The sequence below is a fragment of the Leptopilina boulardi genome, unplaced genomic scaffold, assembly GCF_019393585.1.
Source record: "Leptopilina boulardi isolate dan_hultmark-lab unplaced genomic scaffold, ZJU_Lbou_2.1 LbouV2_55, whole genome shotgun sequence".
Lineage (NCBI taxonomy): Eukaryota > Metazoa > Arthropoda > Insecta > Hymenoptera > Figitidae > Leptopilina > Leptopilina boulardi.
The window spans coordinates 14,567-39,990 of record NW_026138000.1 but is presented as its reverse complement, the minus strand read 5'-3'; the positions used below and the strand labels follow the sequence as shown (position 1 = coordinate 39,990).

The 25,424-nt window shown below is 23.8% G+C and overlaps 2 protein-coding genes across 5 annotated transcripts; both read right to left on the bottom strand.

Moving 5' to 3' along the window:
- Nucleotides 1-1,586: 1,586 nt before the first annotated feature.
- LOC127290036 (zinc finger protein 501-like) lies at nucleotides 1,587-23,423 on the bottom strand. Its single transcript, XM_051318408.1, has 7 exons — nucleotides 23,406-23,423; nucleotides 10,285-10,401; nucleotides 7,730-8,467; nucleotides 7,363-7,647; nucleotides 5,593-5,823; nucleotides 5,246-5,427; nucleotides 1,587-3,549 (listed from the first exon to the last, which is right to left on the bottom strand). Exons 3-7 carry the CDS (start codon nucleotides 7,988-7,990, stop codon nucleotides 3,033-3,035), a joined length of 1,476 nt encoding a protein of 491 aa, XP_051174365.1. The 5' UTR covers nucleotides 7,991-8,467; nucleotides 10,285-10,401; nucleotides 23,406-23,423; the 3' UTR covers nucleotides 1,587-3,032.
- On the bottom strand, nucleotides 14,993-24,624 carry LOC127290035 (uncharacterized). 4 transcript variants are annotated; one of them, XM_051318403.1, is made up of 4 exons: nucleotides 24,551-24,624; nucleotides 23,948-24,151; nucleotides 20,352-20,495; nucleotides 14,993-17,218 (listed from the first exon to the last, which is right to left on the bottom strand). In XM_051318403.1, exons 2-4 carry the CDS (start codon nucleotides 24,080-24,082, stop codon nucleotides 15,146-15,148), a joined length of 2,352 nt encoding a protein of 783 aa, XP_051174360.1. In that variant the 5' UTR covers nucleotides 24,083-24,151; nucleotides 24,551-24,624; the 3' UTR covers nucleotides 14,993-15,145. The 4 variants fall into 4 exon arrangements, with proteins under 4 accessions (XP_051174360.1, XP_051174362.1, XP_051174361.1 ...); XM_051318405.1 differs by having other exon boundaries at nucleotides 23,948-24,148; XM_051318404.1 differs by having other exon boundaries at nucleotides 24,534-24,602.
- Nucleotides 24,625-25,424: the final 800 nt, after the last annotated feature.

Below are 25,424 nucleotides of genomic sequence, written 5' to 3'. Positions count from 1 at the left end.
AAACTTAAAAATTATTAATTTTAATTTTATTTAATATTTATTTTTATAAATTTTATTTAAAATTTATTTTTAAAAATTTTATTTAAAATTTATTTTTAAAAATTTTATTTAAAATTTATTTTTATAAATTTTATTTAAAATGTTTAAAATTTATTTTTATAAATTTTATTTAAAATGTTTAAAATTTATTTTTATAAATTTTATTTAAAATGTTTAAAATTTATTTTTATAAATTATATTTAGAATTTATTTCTATAAATTTTATTTAAAATGTTTAAAATTTATTTTTATTAATTATATTTAGAAGTTATTTCTATAAATTTTCTTTAAAATTTAATTTAAAATTCATTTTTATAAATTTTATTTAAAATTTATTTTTATAAATTTTATTTAAAATTTATTTTTATAAATTTTATTTAAAATGTTTAAAATTTATTTTTATAAATTATATTTACAAGTTATTTTTATTTATTTAAAATTATTTAAATTTTTTTTAAAATTTATAAAAAATTTAATTCAATGAATTTAAAAAATTTTTTCCATTAATTTTCCTTAAAAAAATCCTACGACTATATATGCAAAAAAAATTAATAAAATTTTTTTTTTTAAACGTGCTTAAAAACATTACGTTTAGTCAGCTGCCGCGCTATCATTATCAAAATAACAAATATTATACTATCAGTAAAAATATAAATTAATATTAAACAAAATTTGAAAAAAAAAAATGAAATTAAAATTTTATATAACGTAAAATTGCAATTTTTTAATTTAATTTCTAATTTTAATTATTAATCATTATTATTTTATAAATTTTAAAAACCCCTTTAACAAATAAATAAATAATTATTTATGAATTTCAAAAATAAAAATTTCAAAAAGAATTTATGAAAATTAATTTTCATTAAAAAATTTTGTAACTAAACATAAAAATAATAAATTGAACACATAGAATTTTTGTTTTATTATTTTCTAACCATTTTTTTTTTTTTTTTTTTATATAATAAACCATTTTAAATAAGAGCGCCATTTTCTACCAATAAGAGAGTTGCAGAAGCGCAAGCGCAGTTACGTTTTGGTGACTTTCGCTGATTGGTAAAATGATTTCCAAATTAATGTTAAAATTCAAAATAATTAAAAAATTTTTAATTTTTTTTTGAAAAATTAAAATTCATTTAAAGGAAAAATAAGTTAGATTTTTAACTAAATTTTGATAGGAAATAAATGAAAATTTCATTTTGTTTTTTTTTGCAAATTTTTTTTTTATAGGAACTTCACATTACAAAAAATGTATTTATGGCAAATCAGTCTTGACTCAACGCTGTCACGACCATGAAATATATTTCTATATTTATTTATTTATAACTTATTTCTATCAAACGATTAATTAAATACGTCACATATAAATTATCAAAAAAAAAAAATTTATATATAGTTTCAAATGAGAAAAAAACTAAGAAAAAAAAAATAAATTTTGATTTGTCAACGCGAGAACAAATCAATTCAAGGCCTCTTAAGTGTAATTATTTTTTTTTTTTTCGTTAAAAGAGAGGAAAAAACAGCCTTTAAGAATATAATTATCGTTATGATCCATTTAAATTCGTTATTTTATTTATTTATTTATATATATATAGGTCAAGTCTCTCGCTAGAGATGAAAATTGACAAGTATAAAAAAAATATATTATTATTATCCTCTCTTTTTTTGTCACGCACTTATTGTTATAAATTTTTGTCCTTGTTCGAAAGACACTTTCAATTCTTTTGTTTATATATTTTATTAAATATTATGTATTATTATATTTGATTCCCTTTTTTAATAACGGCGAAACGAAAATTGCAAAAACAAAAATCGTTGAGAAATCATGAATTAAAAAAAGAAAAATAAAAGTTACTGTAAAAAAAGAGGCGAAAAATTTTTTTGATAAATTTTAATTTAATTTTTGTAATTTTTTTTGAAAAATAAATTCAAATTTCTTTTTTTTTTTTGCAATTATTAATTATCAATTATAATATTTCTTTTTTGTACTAAAAAAACAAAATATATCAAAAATTTTTTGCTCGTCTTAAAATTTAAATATTAAAATCACAAGAGAAAAAAAAAATAAAAAAGTTAATTTTAAAACAAATATTAAAATTATCTTTAAAAATTAAAAATTATTTTTTTTTCGAAATTCAAGTACCGTTCGAACAAAATAGTTATAATGATAAAATATTCGCTAGTAAAAAAAAATTTCTTTTCCTTTATTTACTAAAAATTTTCGTAGTAAAAATAGAAATGAAATTTTTTTTTTTTGTAAAAAAAAAAGAGAAACCTATACATGAAAAAAATTAGTATCGATAAAACTCGCTTTAAATGTTGAAAAAAAAATAAGATCTAAAAATTATTTTCACTTTTTTCTTAATAAAAAATTGTCAAATTCAATATTTTCAAATATTTTTCCAAAAAAGAAGAACAAAGAAAAAAAAAAAAACTTAATTTTCTTCCTTATTAAACTAATTTATTTATTTTTTATATTTACTTTTACTATATATGCATAATATAATTTATTAACAGCGAATATTAATTTAATTAATTAATAAATATTTATCGAAATTTATTTTTTACACAAAATTGTTTCCTTTCTTTTTTTTTGTTTTTGAATAATTAAAATAATTTTTCAATATTTATTTGCGAGTATATTCAATAAAATAGAAATATTTATTTGAAAAAACAAATATTAAAAAGAAAGAAATAGAAAAAATAAAATTATTTAAAATTTTCTATTAAAAAAAAAATATTTTTTTATCACAATTTTTTTTTTTTTGTTTCTCTTTTTTTTCCCTGATTTAATATTTTATTATCGATTCTCGTGCATTAAATTTTAAAATAAAAAAATCGACGTTTTCTTTACCCGCCCCCCATTAAAAGGAGTGTAAAAAAAATATTCCTCTTAAAAAATAATAATTTACTAAAAAAAAAATGAAAAAAAAAAAATTAGAAAATTTGTTGAAAATATTTTTGTAAAAAAATGTTTTCTTTTTTTCATTTTTTGATCAGAAACATTCGGGTGAGAGAATATTTTCCGTTACGGATAATTCGCCTCTATTAATAATATCCTCGTTTCGATTGTCATTCATGTCATCGTTATCGTCATTGTCATCATCATCATCGTCATCACTTTCAGCCAAGGAATGTAAAATTTCACTTGTTTTACGTGAATTATTATCATTATTACCATAATGATATTCACCATCTGATTCTTCTTCTTCTTCTTCTTCTTCTTCATCATTATCATTATCATCATTATCATTATTGTAATTTTCCATATTTACATTTTTTTCCATTTTTGTTGTCACATTCATTGGAATTATTTTCACTGATGTCACTGATGAACTTTTCGATGAAACACTCATATTATCAATACTACTGCAACTTTCGGTTTTCATTTTTGTATTATTTGCAACAAGTTCCATTAATGTGGGATCATCTAAAATTTTACTACAACGTTTTGTGTGTGCTTTCATATTGTCATGACGATTAAACCATTTTTTACAGCCAGGACATTCGAATCTTTAATGAAAAAACAAAAAAAAAAAAAAAAAAAAAACAGGAAAAAAAATACAAATTCAAATTATTAGTTTCAAGTATAATCCAAACATTTTTATTTATTTCTTATTTATGAAAATTTTTATTTCTTTTTAATTATTAATTAATTCTAATTATCAATTAATTAATTATTTCTAATTATTTTTTATTGAAAAATTTTCTTTTTACTAATTTTTATAAATATTTTTTTTGATTTATATTAAAACAATTTTAATTCAATATCATTATTATTATTATTTTTTTTTAAAATAAAAAATTACCAAAAATATAACATATTAATTTTATTAAAATTTTTATTATTATTTAAAATTTTTTCAATTTTATATTTACTTTTTTCTCTGATTATTATCAAAAAGAAAAAGAAAAAAAAAACAAGATTAGAAAATGTATGTCACAATTTTTAACAAATACAAGTTTCGTTCCCTCTTTACCGTTATATATTCAAATGAATCTCATTATCAAAAATCATTTGAATTCTCTAAAATATTTGTTTTTTTTTCTTAAAATAAAAAAATATTATTGAAAAAATATTTATTCTAAAATCGAATGGTGAATTTTAGTTTATTTATTTTAAGTTTTACTTTAATTAATTTTAAATTAATTATTAATTAATAATGACAAATAATAATTAATAATTAATAATAATAATAATAATAATAATAATAATAATAATAATAATAATAATAATAATAATAATAATAGTAATAATACTAATAATATATAATATAAAAATTGTCGACACAGAAATCTACCTTACCGACGGATGGTAAAAATTTTGGAAATATAATAAAATTACCGGCATAGGAGTCTATCCTACCGACCTATGATAGAGAAATTTATTTGGAATATAAAAATTACCGACATAGAAATCTGCCTTACCGACCGATGTAAAAAATCGAAAAAGATAAACACATACAAAAATTACCGACACAGAAATCTACCTTACCGACAGATGGTAATTTTTTTTAGAAATATATAAATTACCGTCGCAGAAATCTACCTTATCGACGAATGGTAAAATTTTTGGAAATATAAAAATTACCGTCGCAGAAATCTACCATACTGATGGATGGCAATATTTTTAGAAATATAAAAAATTACGGACGCAAAAATCTACATTAACGACGGATGGTAATTTTTTTTGAAAACAAAAAAATTACCGACGCAACAATCTACCTTACCGATGAATGGTAACATTTTTTGTAAATTTAAAAAATTACCGACATAGAAATCTACATTACTGACTTGATGGTAAAGAATTTTGTTTGGAAAACAAATTTATAAAAATTACCGACGCAGAAATCTACCTTACCGACGGATGGTAAAAATTTTGGAAATGTAATAAAATTACCGTCATAGAAGTCTATCTTATCGACCTATGATAAAGAAATTTATTTTGAATATAAAAATTAGCGACACAGAAATCTGCCTTACCAATTGATGGTAAAAATTCGAAACATTTAAAAATATAAAAATTACCGACACAGAAATCTACCTTACCGATGGATGGTAAAGAAATTTGTTTGGAAAACAAAAATATAAAAATTATCGACATAGATATCTACCTTACCGACTGATGGTAAAACTGGTTTTTTTTTGAAAAACTGAGGGAATTTAATTTAATAATAAAAATAAATTAACAATAATTAAATTAACTAACCTGAATCCCTTATGAACGGACATATGAGCTGATAAATGTGATTGTTGGGCAAAAGTTTTCTCACAAGTTTTACATTTATATTTTCTAATTCCACCATGTTTTAAAAGATGTTCTTTCAAGATATGTTGACTTTTGTACCTTCTCGGACACAATGAACATTGATATTTTGCCTCCGAATGAACCTATAAGTGAATTATTATTATTATTATTATTTATTTTTTTTTAATACCAAACCAATTTGTAATAAATTTAAAATTTCGCGCGAAAATTATCTTGTGCTCTACTTTATCAATAGAGTATAAATAGGAAAATGTACAATTAAAAAAAAAAATTGACAAACTACTCACATTTTGATGATTGTGTAACGATTTTCTTGATTTATAAGTTTTATTACAAATATTACATTCATAATCTTGAACGTGCGATGTACTGTAATGTTTCTCGAGTGCTTCCTTATTCATAAAATATGTTGAGCAAAATTTACATTTAAATGAAGTGTCTTTATTATGTATAAATTTGTGACTACGAAGTCGTCCTTTTGAATAAAATTTTTTTCCACACACATCACACTCGACATCCTGTGTGAAAAATGTAAAAATATTCAGTATAAATTTACCCCTAACAAAAATAGGGTAAAATGACACATAAACGAGGAAAGTAATGCCAAAGTAAAAGAAAGGGGAGGAATAATAATAATAATAATACAAAGATTAGGGTAAAATGGCAATAAAATATTACAAAGGTGGGGTAAAACGACTCAGGGGGTCAAAATGTTACCAAGTCGGGGTAAAATAGTACAAAGTGGAAAAAAAAGTTACCAAAAATGATTGGCAGATTAAAATATTATAAAGGCGGAGTAAAACTATATATTTGGTTTAAAATTTCTGGGGTAAAATGGTACAAATAAATTAAAATGTTATTAAAACGGGGTAAAATAGTACAAAATGGAAAAAAATACAATCAAGGCGGGGAAAAAAGGGCTGGCAGGTAGAATTGCTACTATTGCGGGGTAAAAAGACATATACGAGACAAAGTGTTACCAAAGCGGGGTAAAATGGTACAAAGTAGAAAAAATACAATTAAGATGGGGAAAAAAAGAGCTGGCAGCTCGAATTACTACTATTGCGCGGGGTAAAATAATACAAATAAGTTAAAATGTTACCAAAGCGGGGTAAAATAGTACAAAGAGGAAAAAAAAAAGTTACAATAGTGACTGGCAGGTCGAATTGCTACTATTGCGGGGTAAAAATACATATCTGAGTCAAAGTGTTACCAAAGCGGGGTAAAATGGTACAAAGTAGAAAAAATACAATTAAGGTGGGGAAAAAAAGAGCTGGCAGCTCGAATTACTACTATTGCGCGGGGTAAAATAATACAAATAAGTTAAAATGTTACCAAAGCGGGGTAAAATGGTACAAATAGGTTTAAGTATTACCAAAACGGGGTAAAATGGTACAAAGAGGAAAAAAAAGTTACAAAAGTGACTGGCAGGTCGAATTTCTACTATTGCGGGGTAAAAAGAAATATACGAGTTAAAATATTACCAAAGCGGGGTAAAATGGTACAAATTGAAAAAAATACAATCAAAGTGGGGAAAAAAGGAGCTAACATATCGAATTACTACTATTGCGGGGTAAAATGATACAAACAGGTTTAAAATGTTACCAAGGGGTAAAATGGTACAAATAGGAAAAAAAAGTTACAAAAGTGACTGGCAGGTCGAATTGCTACTATTGCGGGGTAAAAAGAAATATACGAGTTAAAATATTACCAAAGCGGGGTAAAATGGCACAAATTGAAAAAAATACAATCAAAGTGGGGAAATAAGGAGCTAACATATCTAATTACTACTATTGCGGGGTAATATGATACAAACAGGTTTAAAATGTTACCAAGGGGTAAAATGGTACAAATAGGTTTAAGTATTACCAAAACGGGGTAAAATGGTACAAAATGAAAAAATTCAATTAAAATGTTATAAAACAACACAGACAAGGCTAATTAGGGGTAAAACAAAACAAGTGGGGTAATATTGCACATATATGGGGTAATAATGTATAAAACTAAATAATTCGCATAAAAATGAAGAAAAAAAATTATTTTTTTTTCCCCTTTACCTTTTCCTGTTTGTGAGTGAGTTTGTGATAAGACAAAACTTGTTTACTGGCACTTGAAAAATCACATTCATCACAACGATATGGCTTTTCACCTGTGTGTGTATTAAGATGTTCCTGCAATGATGACGGTGATGTATATTGTTTCTCACAAAGTGGACACACATAGGGTTTTATTTTCAAATGACTTTTTCTAATGTGACAACGTATATTTGAAACTGTTAGTGTTGTAAAATCACAGGCAGTACATAAATATGGTTTCATTTCTAAATGCCTCCAAATGTGTACCTAGAAAAATTAATTAAATTTTCATACTCAAAAAAAAAAATTGTTTTTTAAATAATTTAAAAATTATTTTTTTTTCATTTACCTGACATTTATCCATACGATTATATTTTTGTCGACATATTTTACATTCAATTTCATTACGTGAATAAATTGTCATATTTTCAGCGACTTTATTTTCATCGACAACAGTCATATCGACACGATAATAATTTTCAACAGTTTCTTTTTGTTCATCAGTCATTAATTCAGAAATTTTACTATATCTTGATTCACAAATACGTGGTAATTTTTTTTTTTCAATTTGACTTTGATTATTATCATCAATTTTACGCTTTTTATTCATTGCATTTCCTGATTTTAACCAAACTTCCAATGTTGGTTCAATTAATTTTTTATTATTATTTTTATTATTATTATCATTTGTCAATTGATTTTTTTTATCAAAATTTTCATTAATAACATTAGCTGATGTTGTGGTTGATAAATTTTTTTGATTTACAATTATATTCTCAAGATTGAAATAAACTTGATTATCGTGAATTTGAGAAATTTCGTTATTGTAATTTGTTATTATTTCCGTTGGTTTTGTTAATATTGTTGAACAATTTTCCTTTTCAAAATCAATATCAATAATTTCTTGTTGTGAAATTAATAATTTTTCATTTTCATTTGAATCATTTTTATTGAAATTTTTCTCATGTTCAATAATAATTGTTGATGATTTAAATTTTAATTTACGCTTTGACTTTTGTTCGGGTGATATATTTTCCTTGTCCGATTCGTTTTCCGAATTTTCACACGTGTCAAAATTATTTTTTAACTGGAGAAGAAGAAAAAAGAATTTTTTTTTTATTTTAATATAAAAAAATTAATAGCAACAAATTTTTAAAAATAATTTGCTAATTTTACAATATATTAAAAGAAAAATTGATTTATTTTACTTCACTAGAGTTAAAAGAAGTTATTTTTTACCCTTGGATTAACAAAAAAAGGAATTTGTTTCGATTGAAACTTGATAAAAAAAAGTAATTTTTCGTAGAGGATATTTTGCACACTGGGGTTAAAAATAGTCACTTTTCTCACTAAAGTTAAAAAGTATTTAATTCCCTAGGGTAGAAAAACGCTAATTTATTCCTTAGGTATGAAAATGTTAATTTTCTTTTTCCTAGTGTTTAAAAAGAATAACTTTAGTCCCTAGTATTGAAAAAGGCCACTTTGTACACTAGGGTTGAAAATAATAATTTTTCATACTAGAATTAAAAAGTCTCAATTTTTTTCTAAGGTAGTAAAATGTCTATTTTACCTTTCCTAGAGGCGAAAAAAATTATTTTAGTCCATAGTATTGAAAAAGGCCACTTTGCACACTAGGGTTGAAAACAGTAATTTTTCTTACTAGAATTAAAAAGTATCAATTTTTTTCCCAAGGTAGTAAAATGTCTATTTTACATTTCCTAGAGGCGAAAAAGAATAATTTTAGTCCCTAGTATTGAAAAAGGCCACTTTGCACACTAGGGTTGAAAATAGTAATTTTTCTTACTAGAATTAAAAAGTGTCAATTTTTTTCCCAAGGTAGTAAAATGTCTATTTTACATTTCCTAGAGGCGAAAAAGAATAATTTTAGTCTCTAGTATTGAAAAAGGCCACTTTGCACACTAGGGTTGAAAATAATAATTTTTCTTACTAGAATTAAAAAGTCTCAATTTTTTTCCTAAGGTAGTAAAATGTATATTTTACCTTTCCTAGAGGCGAAAAAAATTATTTTAGTCCCTAGTGTTGAAAGAAGCCATTTTGCACACTGGGGTTCAAAATATTCACTTTTCTCACTAGAGCTAAAAAGGTATTTAATCCCCTAGGGTTGAGAAACATTAATTTACTCCTTAGATATGAAAATTTTTATTTTATATTTCTTAGTGTTTAAAAAGAATAATTTTAGTCCCTAGTATTGAAAAAGGCCACTTTGCACACTAGGGTTGAAAATAGTAATTTTTCTTACTAGAATTAAAAAGTGTCAATTTTTTTCCCAAGGTAGTAAAATGTCTATTTTACATTTCCTACAGGCGAAAAAGAATAATTTTAGTCTCTAGTATTGAAAAAGGCCACTTTGCACACTAGGGTTGAAAATAGTAATTTTTCTTACTAGAATTAAAGAGTGTCAAGTTTTTTTCCTAGGTAGTAAAATGTCTATTTTACATTTCCTAGAGGCGTAAAAGAATAATTTTAGTTCCTAGTATTGAAAAAGGCCACTTTGAACACTAGGGTGGAAAATAGTAATTTTAGACCCTAGTGTTGAAAGAGGCTATTTTGCACACTAGGGGTTGAAAGTAGTCATTTTAATCACTAGGGTTAAAAAAATCGTTCTTTTTACTCTCTAGAGTTGAAAATCGACTTTTCTTGTTATCAAACATAAAATTGTTGTTAAAAACACTATTTATAAAAAAAATGTCTATATACAATTTTCCAAACTATTGAATTGAATTCTTACCTTAAATTTATAATCATTCCTTTGAGCGTTAAAATAGTGAAAGACAAAAAATATATTTTTTAGTTTTTTTTTTTAAATTTTAGAATACCAAATTATATTCAAAAATTAATAAAGGAAAAAAAATATATATACATATTTTGAAGAAACACACTCACCTGATCGTTAAACGATTGTTGAGTTCGATGACACCAATCGTAAAAGTCACATAAAAATTCCAAGGCCCCAATACATTTTACACAAACACCAGTTGGCAACTCGTCGTTTTCCTCAATCTAAAGTAGAGAACAAAAAATTTTCTTTTTTCTTTATTTCATTGAGAAAACAAATTTTTGACCATGAAATGTGCATTTTTATCCATTTTTTGGGGGCAAGTTGGCGTATAGGGATGGGTAAAGGTACTTATACAATGAGAAAAAAAATTTTTTTTCTTAAAAAATATGCCTTTATTGTCGTGTATAAATGATTTTTTTTTTTTTTTATTTTATTTATTTATTTTTTATTTCGTATTCGCAACTAGAAATCGAGGCCCGATAACGATTTTTGTTTTTTTTTCTTTTCTTTTAAGAACAACGTTGATAAAATAATGAAAATCAATAATTTTGATTCTCTTTTTTTTGGGGGTGGAAAAAAATATTTCTCTCTCTCTCTCTCTCTCTCTCTCATATATATAGTAATATTTAATTTTTTTTAAACTCATTTTTACAATATGTAAAATAGTTTTATTTATATTACACTTAATATTTCGTGTATTTTTTTATGGTAGAAAAAAAATTAATTTTTTTTGAAAAATAGTATATTTTAGAAAATAATATTTTATAGAATTCCTGTTTTTTTTTAAGGAAAAAATAGAATTTTTTTTTTTTAATTTTAACAAAGTGAATAAAAACCAATTTTTCCCACTAATGAGATAATAAATTTTTTTCCTAGTACTGTAATATTATTTTCTTTTCTTTTTTTTTTTTTTTTAATAATCTTTATATAAAATACAGTCGACGTAGAAAAATTACATTTTTTCTATAAATTTTTTTTTTTCAAAAAATTACATTTTTAGTGTTTTTAATAATTTAAGAAAAGTAGTTTCTTAAATTTTTTTAAAGTGCTTTATAAAATTACTTTCTTATATTTTATTATTTTTTCCAAAAAAAAATGTGTAATAAATTTTTTTCTCTTTTATTTATTAAGTTTTTTTTTTTTATATATATATGAAAATACTTGTGAGAAATCTAGAAACGAAATTTATATTATATAGTGAATATATATATATATTTATATTTTTTTTTTATATATTTGTATTATATATTTGTAAATTGTATCAAAAAATGTCGAATAATCATTTTGGCAAAGGCACTTGTGTTTACAGTCGCCGGAAGAAAATAAAAATTAATTTTCATTTCATTATTTTTTTTCTCCTCTTTTTTTTATATAGAAGAGAAAAAAATATATATTTATGAAAATGAAAATTAATTTTACTTGCGCTATTTACAAAAAACTTCACAGTAAGAGTTGCTTAAATGCGAAATTGGATCTGAGCCTGTCCTAAATCTTAATACTATATATATATAATATTTTTATATATATATATATATATAATATTATATTTAAAAACTAATAATTATATATATGTATATATATAAATGTCTAGTTTGTAATAAATTTGACAGTAAAACTAAAAAAAAAAGAAAAAAAAATTTTTTTCCCTATCCTTCTAAATTAAGTCGAATTTTTTATAATTTTCCAAAAATCGCATTATTATTATTATTATTATTATTATTATTATTATTATTATTATTATTATCATCATCATCGACATCATTTAAAAAAAAAAGAAGTCTCGTGAAAAATTCCATTCGAAAGTCACGTGAAAAATACTGCGATTCCAATACAAAAAAAAAAAAAAAAAAGGTCACTAAACTTTTGGAAGCCCCATTTCTATTCTTTTTAAATTTTTTTTGCAAAAAAGAAAAAATTCTCATCAAACCAAAAAAATACATTTGTTTTCAAAATTAATGTATAATTTAAAAAATAAAAAAAAAAAAATTATTTTTTTTCATTTAAAAAACAAAATCGAATAATTGATGAAATTAAAGAGAGAAAAAAAAATTATTATTATTATTATTATTATAACTTATTATTATATAAATTATAAAATCTAAAAATGGTGAATCTAAAGAAAGTGAAAGAAAAAAAGAAAATTTATATATATATATATCGATAAATTTAAAACTCGCCTCACATATCGTGAAAAAAATCATATTTTTTTTAAACAAAAATTATTACCTGCTTTTTCTTTAACTTTCATTATAAAATATGTACATTGTTATTTTTTTTTGTTTTTTTTTTTTTAATTCTTAAAGCTAAAAAGAAAATTTTTTTTTTCTTCACAATGGGAGACAAACACAAGGAGGCGCATACACACATCAAAAAAAAAAAAAAAAAAAAAATTAAAGATAATAATTAGAAGAAAAAAAAATACATTGACACTAAAAAAAAATTCAGTGCATTGAAAGAAAAAAAAAAATTGTAAGAAAAAGCAAAGAAAAAAAAAACGAAAAAAATTTCTCTGTTTCTTCAAAAATTCTAATCGGGAAGCACCGAAATCTCCGGGAAAATAATTCCAAGCACCTTATTACAATTTTCATACTTGAAATACATCAAGATAAAAGAGATTTACTCGTCAAAATAAAAAAAATTTTATCATCGATATTCTTTCAATATCTCGAACGTTAAGAATTTTTCGCTTTTTAACGAACTTCAGTTGTTTTTTTTCGATATCTAGATGTCGATTTTGTAAAAGCAAATTTTCGATATATCGAGAATCAATACTATCGATACTATCGATATATCGAGAATCAATTCTATCGATATATCGAGAATCAATACTATCGATACATCGAGAATCGATACTATCGATATATCGAGAATCGATACATCGAGGATCTATACTATCGATATATCGAGAATCAATACTATCGATATATTGAGAATCGATACTATCGATATATCGAGAATCAATACTATCGATATATTGAGAATCGATACTATCGATATATCGAGGATTGATACTATCGATATATCGAGAATCGATACTATCGATATATCGAGAATCGATACTATCGATATATCGAGAATCGATACATCGAGGATCTATACTATCGATATATCGAGAATCAATACTATCGATATATTGAGAATCGATACTATCGATATATCGAGAAACAATACTATCGATATATCGAGGATCTATACTATCGATATATCGAGGATCTATACTATTGATATATCGAGAATCTATACTATCGATATATCGAGAATCAATACTATCGATATATTGAGAATCGATACTATCGATATATCGAGGATTGATACTATCGATATATCGAGAATCGATACTATCGATATATCGAGAATCGATACATCGAGGATCTATACTATCGATATATCGAGAATCAATACTATCGATATATTGAGAATCGATACTATCGATATATCGAGAATCAATACTATCGATATATCGAGGATCTATACTATCGATATATCGAGGATCTATACTATCGATATATCGAGAATCTATACTATCGATATATCGAGAATCGATACTATCTATATAGCGATCCTATCGAAAATTGGTACTTCGAGAATCGATACAATCGATCTATAAAATATGCATATTATCGATTTATCGAACATCGACTCTATCGATACATTAATCATTAATATTATTGATATATCTAATATCGATATTATCGATGTATCGAACATCAATAGATCGAATTTTGATACAATTTTTTTTTATCGAATTATTTCTAATTTTCCATATCAGATTCAGTTTTTAGAGTGTTACTACTGCTATTATAAGTCATTTAATCGATACATCGAATACTAATATAGTGATTTTTCGATAATTCGATTATTTATAATTAACAGTAGTATTTGATATCGATAACAAAATACAAATTAAAAGTGAAATAAAATTTCTATTAAACTTTAATATTGTTATTGTTAGTAAACTGAGTCGTTGGATCATGTAATATTGGGATGTTCGTTACTGTGAAGCGCTCTCTGTTGAAAATATTTTTAACCCTTGAAAGTAGGATGTTTGTCAATTTTTGTCCAGTTTAAATCAATCAGAGTAACACTTTCAGTCATAGTGGTGAAAAATGGTACTACTGAACGTAGGATAATATTCTAAGCCACGCCCCACAACGGATATCCCAATAATTTAATTGATTGTAATAAAGAAACATTTAAAAATTTACAAAAGTAAATTTTTAAAATCATTGATTCTTGGCTTAAAATATCATAAAATATAGAAAGGGACAATGAAAAAAAAATGTCTAAATTGTTAAATTTCATTTGAAAAATATCCACCAATCATAAGAAGAAAGGGGGGGATAAGTCAAGATTCTATTGAAGAAAGGCCTTAAAAAAATATTAATGTCTTTCTTCAATAGAATTCTAACAGCATGCGTTATGCTTATGTTGTAAAAAAATCAACGCAAGCGTAATGCATGCTGTTAGGATTCTATTGCAAAAAAAAGGCTTTAATATTTATTAAGGTCTTTCTTCAATAGAATCTTCGACTTGCCTCCCCTCATTTATGAAGTGTTACGTAATTTAAGCTACTTCTACAACAACATTTTTTTTCAAAATAAACAAAAATAATAATAAGATATTAAAATAAGCTACAACGCTTATTATTTTAATCCAATTTTTGCTTATTTTAATACCAAAATGGATTAAAATAAGCAAAATTTGATTAAAATAATAAGCATATAATAATAATGCAGCTTATTTTAATGCCTTTTAATTTTCTGTTCTTCGAAAGTAGTAAAAATTACTTTTTTTTTCCGTATGTATAATATATTTTTGCAGTTGACTAATCCAGCGACTCAGTTTCCTTTTCTTCACTCTTTCTTTCTTCTAGTGGCACAAATCGATATCACAAAAAAAAAAAAAATCCCTTTTTTTCAGAAACAGAAAAAAAAAAAAAAACCGAAATAAATCTCTCTCTTTCTTTCATTTTTCATTTTTTTCCTCTTCCTCTTGTTTAATACCACCACTATTATTACTATTATTACTTTTTTTATCATTTTCAAAATGTCTCTTCAAATGCACTTTCATATTGTCACGTCGATTAAATTTCTTACCACATTCAGAACAAACATGTGTTTTTTCACCATGCACATGACGATGTGCAGCTAAATGGCTTGCTTGAGCAAAACGTGCTCCACATTTTTGACAAACATGTTTACGTAAACCCTGATGTTTTAATAAATGTTCATTTAAAAATGCCTTTGACGCATAACGATTATCACAAACAGTACATACATATGGTTTTGGATTTGTATGTTGATGTACATGCGCTTTATATTTTGATGCAACTTTAAATGTTTTATTACATGTTTCACATGTAAATGTTGTTGCATGACGCGTTTTAATATGATCATTTAATACCGATAAACTTGAATAAAGATTATAACAAAAATGACAACGAAAATTACGTCGATTTTTCATATGAACACTACCAACATGACTTAATAAACGTGTTCTATATGGAAATACTTTACCACAATATTCGCATGCCAAATTTTGTGGTGGTAAATGTGATTTAACATGCATTTGTAATGATACTTTATGATGATATGTTTGATCACAATCAGAACAACGATATGGTTTAATGCCCTTATGTACATTTGTATGTTCAGCTAAATCAAATTTTGAACGAAAACGTTTTGGACATTTTGGACATAATATTGGCCTTGGATTTGTATGTGAACATCTTATATGTTTCATAACATCTGATTTACAGACAAATTTCGCTTGACAAACAATACAATGATATTGTTTAATACCCAAATGTGTTTTAACATGTACTGTACATTTATCACGACGTTCATAAATTTTTTGACATAAACGACATGCATAATTCATTTGATTATTAACAGTTATTTGTTCAACATTATCATCAACATGTATTTCTTCACCGTCCATACGATATAATTCCTCTGGATTTCTTAATGTTTCTGTTGTATCATCATCATCATCATTAATAATATTTGTTTTACCTTTTTGATTTTTAGCATCAATTATTTTTAATATCTCACTTATTTCATGATTATTTTGATCTTTTAATAATGTCATTATTTTTGGATCTAATAAACATGAGCCTTGATCGGGAAATACTTTTGCCAATACACTAACAGTTGATGTTTCTTTATTTCTTAATTCAATGAGAAAACTAATATCACCACCATTATTATCATTATCATTATTTATTGATTCACGTACCGATACTTCAACTTCACATGTCTCGGCAATAACATTTAATAATTTATTTAATGTACCTGTTGCAATTTGTATCATATTTCGTTGACCATTCATTTGTTCATTTTGTAATGAATTTTGTTCTTTATCATTTATTGTTGTAATATCAGTTGTTTTTGTACATTTAATTTCAAGTTCATTACGTCCACGTAACCAACGTACACATGCATCTTGTTGTCCCGATTCAATACAATTTTCATCACTCATTAATCTTTCAATACTACGAATTATTGGTATTGCAGGTGAATTTGGAAGATCTTGATAATCGCTTTGAAGAACATTTGTTTGTAAAACACGTTCATCAATATCAAGTGGATCGCGTGTTTCAATTATTAATTCCGTTCTCATTCCATCGCGATTTAATATTTCCTGATGATGATTCTGCTGCTGCTGCTGCTGCTGATGATGATGATGATGCTGTAGATGATGATTATTATTATTATTATTATTATTAAGTTGCACACTTGCGTTGTGTACAATTTGACTATTATGAAGGACTTCTTGTGAATTTGTAAATTCTTGTGGGAAAGGCACATTTTGTAATGTCGTTAAAACTGGCGTTTCAATATTTTGTAAATCAATTGTTGATTTACAACGAAATTCATCATGTAAATGATGATGTTTATCAATTTCCATTGTTATTTCTTGTACTTGATCCAATTGTGATGGTAGTGATGATTGTGGTGTTCTTGCACGATTAAGATCTTTGTCTGAATCATTGTTGTTAATTGTCGATGTGCCTGGGACCGATTTGTCCAGCTCATCCTAGATAGAAGATTAAATTAAATGTATGGAAAAAAAAATGAATACCAAAAAAAATAATCACTTCTGATGAAGAAAAAAAAAACACCAAAAGCAAAAAGGGTATTTTACCCAAAAAAGGTAATGGAAAATTTAGTGTCTGGATTTTGTGTGTAAATTCGTAGTTATATGAATTGTCAAATTTACATACATGGAAAAAAATTGGAAATAAGAATAAAGTAACATTAACTACTTTAAAAGTAAAATTGGAATTGTTCGCAGTTTCTGCGCATTTTTCGGCAATTTTTACTATAGAAATAGTAAAATTTACATCTTAAATAGTAGAAATTATTCCGAAAATAGTAAATTTTACTATTTTTGCAGTAAAAATAGTAAAATTTAATATTTTCGGAATAATTTCTACTATTTCAAAAATTTTACTATTTTTACTGCAGATATAGTAAAACTTACTATTTCCGAAAATAGTAAAATTTACTTCTGAAATAGTAGAAATTATTCCAAAAATAGTAAATTTTACAATTTCTGCAGTAAAAATAGTAAAATTTACTATTTTCGGAATAATTTCTACTATTTCTAAAGTAAATTTTACTATTTCTGCAGTAAAAATAGTAAATTTTATTATTTCTGCAGTAAAAATAGTAAAATTTACTTCTGAAATAGTAGAAATTATTCCAAAAATAGTAAATTTTACAATTTCTGCAGTAAAAATAGTAAAATTTACTTCTGAAATAGTAGAAATTATTCCAAAAATAGTAAATTTTACAATTTCTGCAGTAAAAATAGTAAAATGTACTATTTTCGGAATAATTTCTACTATTTCTAAAGTAAATTTTACTATTTCTGCAGTAAATATAGTAAAATTTACTTCTGAAATAGTAGAAATTATTCCAAAAATAGTAAATTTTACAATTTCTGCAGTAAAAATAGTAAAATTTACTCCCGTAATAGTAGAAATTATTCCAAAAATAGTAAATTTTATTATTTCTGCAGTAAAAATAGTAAAATTTACTTCTGAAATAGTAGAAATTATTCCAAAAATAGTAAACTTTACAATTTCTGCAGTAAAAATAGTAAAATTTACTATTTTCGGAATAATTTCTACTATTTCAAAAATTTTACTATTTTTACTGCAGAAATAGTAAAATTTACTATTTTCGGAATAATTTCTACTATTTCAGAAGTAAATTTTACTATTTTTACAGTAGAAATAGTAAAATTTACTATTTTCGGAATAATTACTACTATTTCAAAAATAAATTTTACAATTTCTGCAGTAAAAATAGTAAAATTTACTTCTGAAATAGTAGAAATTATACCGAAAATAGTAAATTTTACTATTTCTGCAGTAAAAATAGTAAAATTTACTTCTGAAATAGTAGAAATTTTTCCGAAAATAGTAAATTTTACTATTTCTGCAGTAAAAATAGTAAAATTTACTTCTGAAATAGTAGAAATTATTCCGAAAATAGTAAATTTTACTATTTCTGTAGTAAAAATAGTAAAATTTCTACTATTTAAAATTTTTTACTATTTTTACTGCAGAAATAGTAAAATTTACTATTTTCGGAATAATTTTTACTATTTCAGAAGTAAATTTTACTATTTTTACTGCAGAAATAGTAAAATTTACTTTTGAAATAGTAGAAATTATTCCGAAAATAGTTGATTTTACTATTTAAATTTATATCGGTTAAATTTATATATCTGTCGAATCTAATTATTTTGTTCTAAACGGATTTTCCATTCATTTTTGTCAAACCTATTTATCACCGAAACGTAATGTGTTATTACTGTTAAAATCATGTTTAAAATTGTAAAATTAAAAAATGAATTTTAGATTAAATTTTCAAAAGAAATTCGTGTTTTTTTTTTGTTTCTTAATTCTCTTCAATCCATATCATACTCATAATATTTGTTAGTTTTAAACTCTGGTTTATTAAAAAAGAGAGTATAAAAAAACTACTCTCTAAATTAAAATTTGACAAAAATAACTAATTTGAATTAGTGACACTCACTTTTTTTTTAATTTAATTTTTACTAATTCGATAGTAAAATAATTTTCTTTTTTTTTTACTGAAAAAAAAGATTTACCTGAAACATCGAAACATTTCACTATAGTAGCAAAAGTTTTACTTGCTTTAATTAAAAGCATTAAATCTTTTGTTATTCGAGTGAAATCTTTTGCTGTTTTATGTAAATATTTTTTTTTTCCGTATAGTAAAGTTTAACTATGTCAAAAAAAAGTGAGTCACTAATTCAAATTAGTTAATACTCTCTAAATCTGAATTAGTAAAAATGTTTACTAATTTAAATTAGTGACTCACTTTTTGCTTTTGAATTAGTAAAATTTTACTAATTATTAGTAACTTTTACTAACAATTAGTAAAATTTTACTAATTCTAAAAGCAAAAAGTGAGTCACTAATTTAAATTAGTAAAAATTTTTACTAATTCAGATTTAGAGAGTACTTTCTAAATTTGAATTAGTAGTTTTCTGTGCAATATTCGTTTACTAATTGAATTAGTAACAGTTTTGGCTAATTTTTATTTTAAAAAAACTAATTCCTAGTAGGAAACTACTAATTCATAGAGTAAATCGGCTTACTAATTTGAAATAGTAAAAAATACGACTTACAAATGAATTAGTAGTTTCCTACTAGCAATTGGTAGTTTTTTTTACTAAAAATTAGTCAAAACTGTTACTAAAATTGGTAAACGAATACACTCTCTTTAGAATTTAATAAACTTAAAACTTTAGTTAGAATTCAAGTAACAAGAAAAATTGTTTCTTTGATTCAAAAAAAAAAAAAAAAAAAAATATTAAAATCAGACACTATATTTTCCATTAGGTCTTCTCGAACATCGAGAATCACAAATTGAAATTAGTGGTTATTTATTGAGAAAAAAAAGCGTTAGAGGAAAGCGATTAAAATTAAATAAAAGATTTAGCTTTATGTGAGAAAAAAAGCAGTTTAAGTGATAAGCATTTTTTTTTTTTTTTATTCGAGAAGACTATTTTTGAAAAAAAGAGACATTTTCCAAAAAGAAGAGTAACATGTATTATTGGTAGGTATCATTTTTTTTTTTAATTTTTGAGAGCGGTAGAGCATTAGATGAGAAATAAAATACTGACTTACAACATCTGATAAGGGCGGTAGATTGTACCGATCGCGTAACAGTTGTTGAGTACGAAGACACTCCTCTTGGAAGTCGCAAACGAATTCAAGTTTCCCCACACAATGAACACAGATCGTCTTTGGCAGAAGATCCCTCTCATCTATCTGCGATTTAAACAGATTTTACCTGATAAACTTTGTTGCATTGAAAAACATTTTTTTTTTTTTTTTTTTTTTTTGCCAATATTCGTCTTAGAACTATATGGAAATGTGTTTTTTTAGGTTTTTTTTTAAATTTAGCGCTCGTTTACAATCAACGCTCAAAACACACACAGAATTTTTTTTTTTTTTTCTAATTTTAATCGTCGTAAATGAAAACATCTTCACCCTACCGCTCTGCAGACACACCATACTTATATATTTAAAAAATAATTAAATATTTAATATTTATTTTATTTAATAAGTAAACAGTAAGTAGTTATAATATAATAATAAATATTAAATATTTAAAAAAAAAAAAATTAATTTTGGTAGTCACAGTGACGATTTTCGAGGAAATTGCGATTTTTTTTCGAGGGGCGTAACTAATTATTAGTCGAATTTAAATATTTTAACTAATTTTAGCTAATTTCAATTAATTATTAGTCAAATTTAAATATTTTAACTAATTTTAGCTAATTTCAATTAATTATTAGTCAAATTTAAATATTTTAACTAATTTTAGCTAATTTCAATTAATTATTAGACAAATTTAAATATTTTAACTAATTTTAGCTAATTTCAACTAATTATTAGTCAAATTTAAATATTTTAACTAATTTTACCTAATTATTAGTGAAATTTTTATATTTTAACTAATTTTTACTAATTATTAGTTAAATTTATTTTTAGGTTATATCAAGTAACTAACATTTTCGGTAACTAATTGAATTAGTCAAATTTAACTATTTTAACTAATTTTAGCTAATTTCAACTAATTATTAGTCAAATTTAAATATTTTAACTAATTAGTAGTTAAATTCACTTTTAGGTTATGTTAAAATAACTAAAATTTATTTTATTTTCAAATTTTGCGGTAACTAATTAAATTAGCCAAATTTCATTTTAATTAATTTTATTCTACTAATTATTAGGTTTAAATTTACTTTTAGGTTATGTCAAAATAATTTAACTAATAATTAGTTAAAAATAAATTAAAACCGTTGAATTCGACTAATTTAATTATACCAGAAAAGAAACTAAAACAAATTATTTTGACATAACCTACAAGTGAATTTAACCTTAAAATTTGTTAAAATAACTAAATTTGACTAATTCAAATTACCGAATTTAATTCAAAAAATTTTTAACTAATTATAATATAATAACAATTAGTTGAAAGAAAATTTAGTTATTTTGACATAACCTAAAAGTGAATTTAACTTTATAATTTGTTAAAACAAAGCTAAATTTGTCTAATTCTGTTAGTTACCAAAAAATTTTATTTAACATAACCTAAAAAATTAATTTAGCTAACTATTAGTTAAATTTATTTTTAGGTTATGTTAAAATAGCTAAAATTTTTGGCAACTAATTGAATTAGCCAAATTTAATTCCAGAAATTATAATTAAATAATAATGATAATTAAATTGTAATAATAATAATAATAATAATAATAATAATAATAATAATAATAATAATATTAATAATAATAATTAGTTACTAGAAAATTAAGTTATTTTGACATAACCTAAAAGTGAATTTAACCTTATAATTTGTTAAAACAAAGTTAAATTTGTCTAATTCTGTTAGTTATTAAAAAATTTTATTTAACATAACCTAAAAAATTAATTTAGCTAACTTTTAGTTAAATTTATTTTTAGGTTATGTTAAAATAGCTAAAATTTTTGGCAACTAATTGAATTAGCCAAATTTAATTCAAGAAATTATAATTAAATAATAATTATAATTAAATTGTAATAATAATAATAATAATAATAATATTAATAAAATAATAATTAGTTGCTAGAAAATTTAGTTATTTTGACATAACCTAAAAGTGAATTTAACTTTATAAATTTGTTAAAACAAAGCTAAATATGACTAATGCAGTTAGTTATCAAAAAATTTTATTTAACCTAACCTAAAAATAAATTTAGCTAATTTTTACGATTTTTAGTTAAATTTATTTTTAGGTTATGTCAAAATAACTAAACTTTCTGGCAATTAATTTGAATTAGCAAAATTTAATTGAACAAATTTTTAACTAATTATAATAATTAGTTGCCAGAAATTTTAGTTATTTTGACATAACCTAAAAATAAATTGTTTAAAATTAGTAAAATCAGCATAAAATTTTTTTTTTAAAAAAACAAATGCTTGTTTCTCGTACGTAAATAATTTTTTTTTTTATGTTCTGTGCCTTTTAAAAATTCGAAAAAATCCTAAAATACTTTTAAAACTCTAAGAAATTGAAATCGGTTGAGAAAATTTTAGAAGCTATAATAATTTATTTAAAAAAAGAAAAAATTTCTCTAGCTTTTTTTGCACTGAAAATTAGTTAATTTTCACTAATTTTAGGTTAGTTTTTATTTTTTTTTTTACTAACTGACTAAAGCAAAAAAGTCAGTAACGATTTTAAATTTTTTTAAAAAAATTATTATTATTTTTCGATTATTTTAAAAATTCGTTATTTTTAACTAATTCATATTTAAAGAGAGAGAGAGAAATAATTTCAAAAACTATAAATTTTCATAAAACACTCAATTTTTGAATTGAAAAAAAAAATCTTATAAAATATTCACAAAACGTAAATTCAAAAAAAAAGGGAGAAAAAAAAACAAATACACAATATATATTTCGAAACACAAAACAAAAAATTAACCTCAAAAACTCGAATACAATAAATCGAAATAAAAAAAATATATATATTTTTTTAACGCTCACTTCACACAATAAAAAAATAAATAAATAAAAGTTGGGGGGGAGAAAGGGTAAAAATGCACTTTTCAAGTCACTATTTTGCGAGGATTATATATATATATATATATACATATACATATATACAATATATATACATAGGAAGAATTTTATACCAGAAAAAAAGGGAAATAAAAAACGAAATACAACTTTTATCGACGAACAACGCTTTCGAGAAAATAAAACAAAAAAAAAAAAGAAGAAATAAAGTAGCAATTTTTTTTCATTTAAAAGTAGAATTTTTTTTTTTTTCTTTCGTTACAAAAAAGAAATAATTTCACGGCGTTTTTATTTCGTGTGCGTTATACGGGAAAAAGTGTCCGAAACACGTCGGCTTTTGTCTTCCGGCCATTTTCCTATAAACCCCCCTTTATTCCACCAATGCCCCCCACCCCTCCCCTTAGCCCCTTAGAACGGACGCGGCGAGAATTTCGAGCGTGATCCCCACCCCCCCTCCTCTCTATATAATACTATAGATGTTTTCTTTCTTTTTTTTTTGTTATTTAATAAATGCACAATGGAAATATTTTTCATTTCGTTTTTTAGTGAAATTTTTTTTTTCTTGATTTTTAATTCAAATTCAATATACGTGGATTTTAGTTCTTAAAAAAAGAAAAAAAATAATAAAAGCAGAAGAGAAAAAAAAAATTCTACTCACCAGAATATTTATTTTCGAATGTATTTTAATGCGAAGCAAACGATTAGTGCCATCCTCACTAAATACATCAATACAAATATTGTCAGTTTGTCCGCAGAGTCGACAAATTTTTGCCTCCTCCTCCTTGACCTCCATTTTTGTTTACGTTCAAGGCTGCGCTTGGTTTCGAACACGACGACGACGACACGACTGTTGCTTCTGCTGCTGCAAACAAACACGACCAGACGATTCTCGTTGAAATTTTATTGTCAGAAGAAAAAAAAATCGCGATTAAGAGAATAAGAACAAAAAAAAAAAAAAAATTGTAAACAATGTCGAGTCTTCCTCCCCATAAAGAAGAAAAACTCGTGATAATAATTTTTTTGTCACAAAAAAAAAGGTGGGTAAAAAAAAAACACGTTTTCGTAAAATAACAGTGATTCTATAGAATTTCCACGAAGCTTTGTCTTGATTAAAAAAAAAATACAAAAAAAAAAAAAACTAATAAAGAAAACGATAAAAATAAATAAACTGTGAGTATAGATGTTTGTTTATGAATGTTGGGGGAAGGGGTAAAAAAAAGGAACCCGAAAAAAATTATATATACTGATCTGTCGATGTTACTTTTGCGAAACCCAGCGTGGCCGCCTTGTTAGTCCTGCGAGGTTTGTGTCGCCATTTTGTAAACATAAAGGCGCATTGCCAGTGAATGAATTCGCTTTTTGCGATTGCAGCGCCACTTGGTGTCGTTTAATCCAAGTTCGATTGTTTTACGCGGGAATATTTAAAAATTCTATTCTGCTAAAAAATTTTTTTTATTTTACATTTTCCGAAATAATAATTGTTTCTTTTTTTTTTGTTTCAGATGGACACGGAAGGGATATCAGAAAAGGTTACAAAAAAAAAAATTTGTTTAATATTAATGATGAATAATTATACAAAATTTTTTTTTATAAATTACAAGCTCTTTTTAACTTTGTTTTTTTTCAGATGGCTCCGGAATATCAAGTAACGGACGGTTACAAAAAAAGGTTGTTTTATATTAATGATGAATAATAAATATAAAAGCAAAAAAATACCAATTATGGTGAAGCAAAATTAAAAAAAAAACGATTAAGGCATTGAGGAATTATCTCTAATAAAGTAGAAATTTATAACATAACCTAAAATTTAATATTTTAACAATAATAATAATTTTCATTTATAACCTCATTGTTTCTTAAATTCCGAAACGGTCGGATGAGAAATGGAAATATTTAGAGTATGTAATGCAAAATTTTATGGATTTAGGTAAAAAAGAAAAAAATATTTTCTCTAAATTGAAGGAAATTCTTTAGATTATGGTTCCTCTACAATGAATAGAGTTGATCTCGACATGGCATTAAAATGCATATGTGATAGAAAAGGACAATATCGTTTATCTTTTTCCATCACATTGTAATGATGCCATTGTCACAACATGGGAATTTTTTTTAATTATGAACGCACCTTAATACTG

Bases quoted from the DNA above. Each gene is read 5' to 3' on its own strand.
- LOC127290035 (XM_051318403.1), bottom strand. From the start codon at position 24,082: ATGGAGGTCAAGGAGGAGGAGGCAAAAATTTGTCGACTCTGCGGACAA. The intron at 20,496-23,947 runs GTGAGTAGAATT...TTTAAATCGCAG, and splicing joins ATTCGAAAATAAATATTCTG to ATAGATGAGAGGGATCTTCT. The intron at 17,219-20,351 runs GTAAGTCAGTAT...TCTTCTATCTAG, and splicing joins TACCGCCCTTATCAGATGTT to GATGAGCTGGACAAATCGGT.
- LOC127290036 (XM_051318408.1), bottom strand. From the start codon at position 7,990: ATGAATAAAAAGCGTAAAATTGATGATAATAATCAAAGTCAAATTGAA. The intron at 7,648-7,729 runs GTAAATGAAAAA...TAATTTTTCTAG, and splicing joins ATCGTATGGATAAATGTCAG to GTACACATTTGGAGGCATTT. The intron at 5,824-7,362 runs GTAAAGGGGAAA...TTTTTCACACAG, and splicing joins TCACTCACAAACAGGAAAAG to GATGTCGAGTGTGATGTGTG.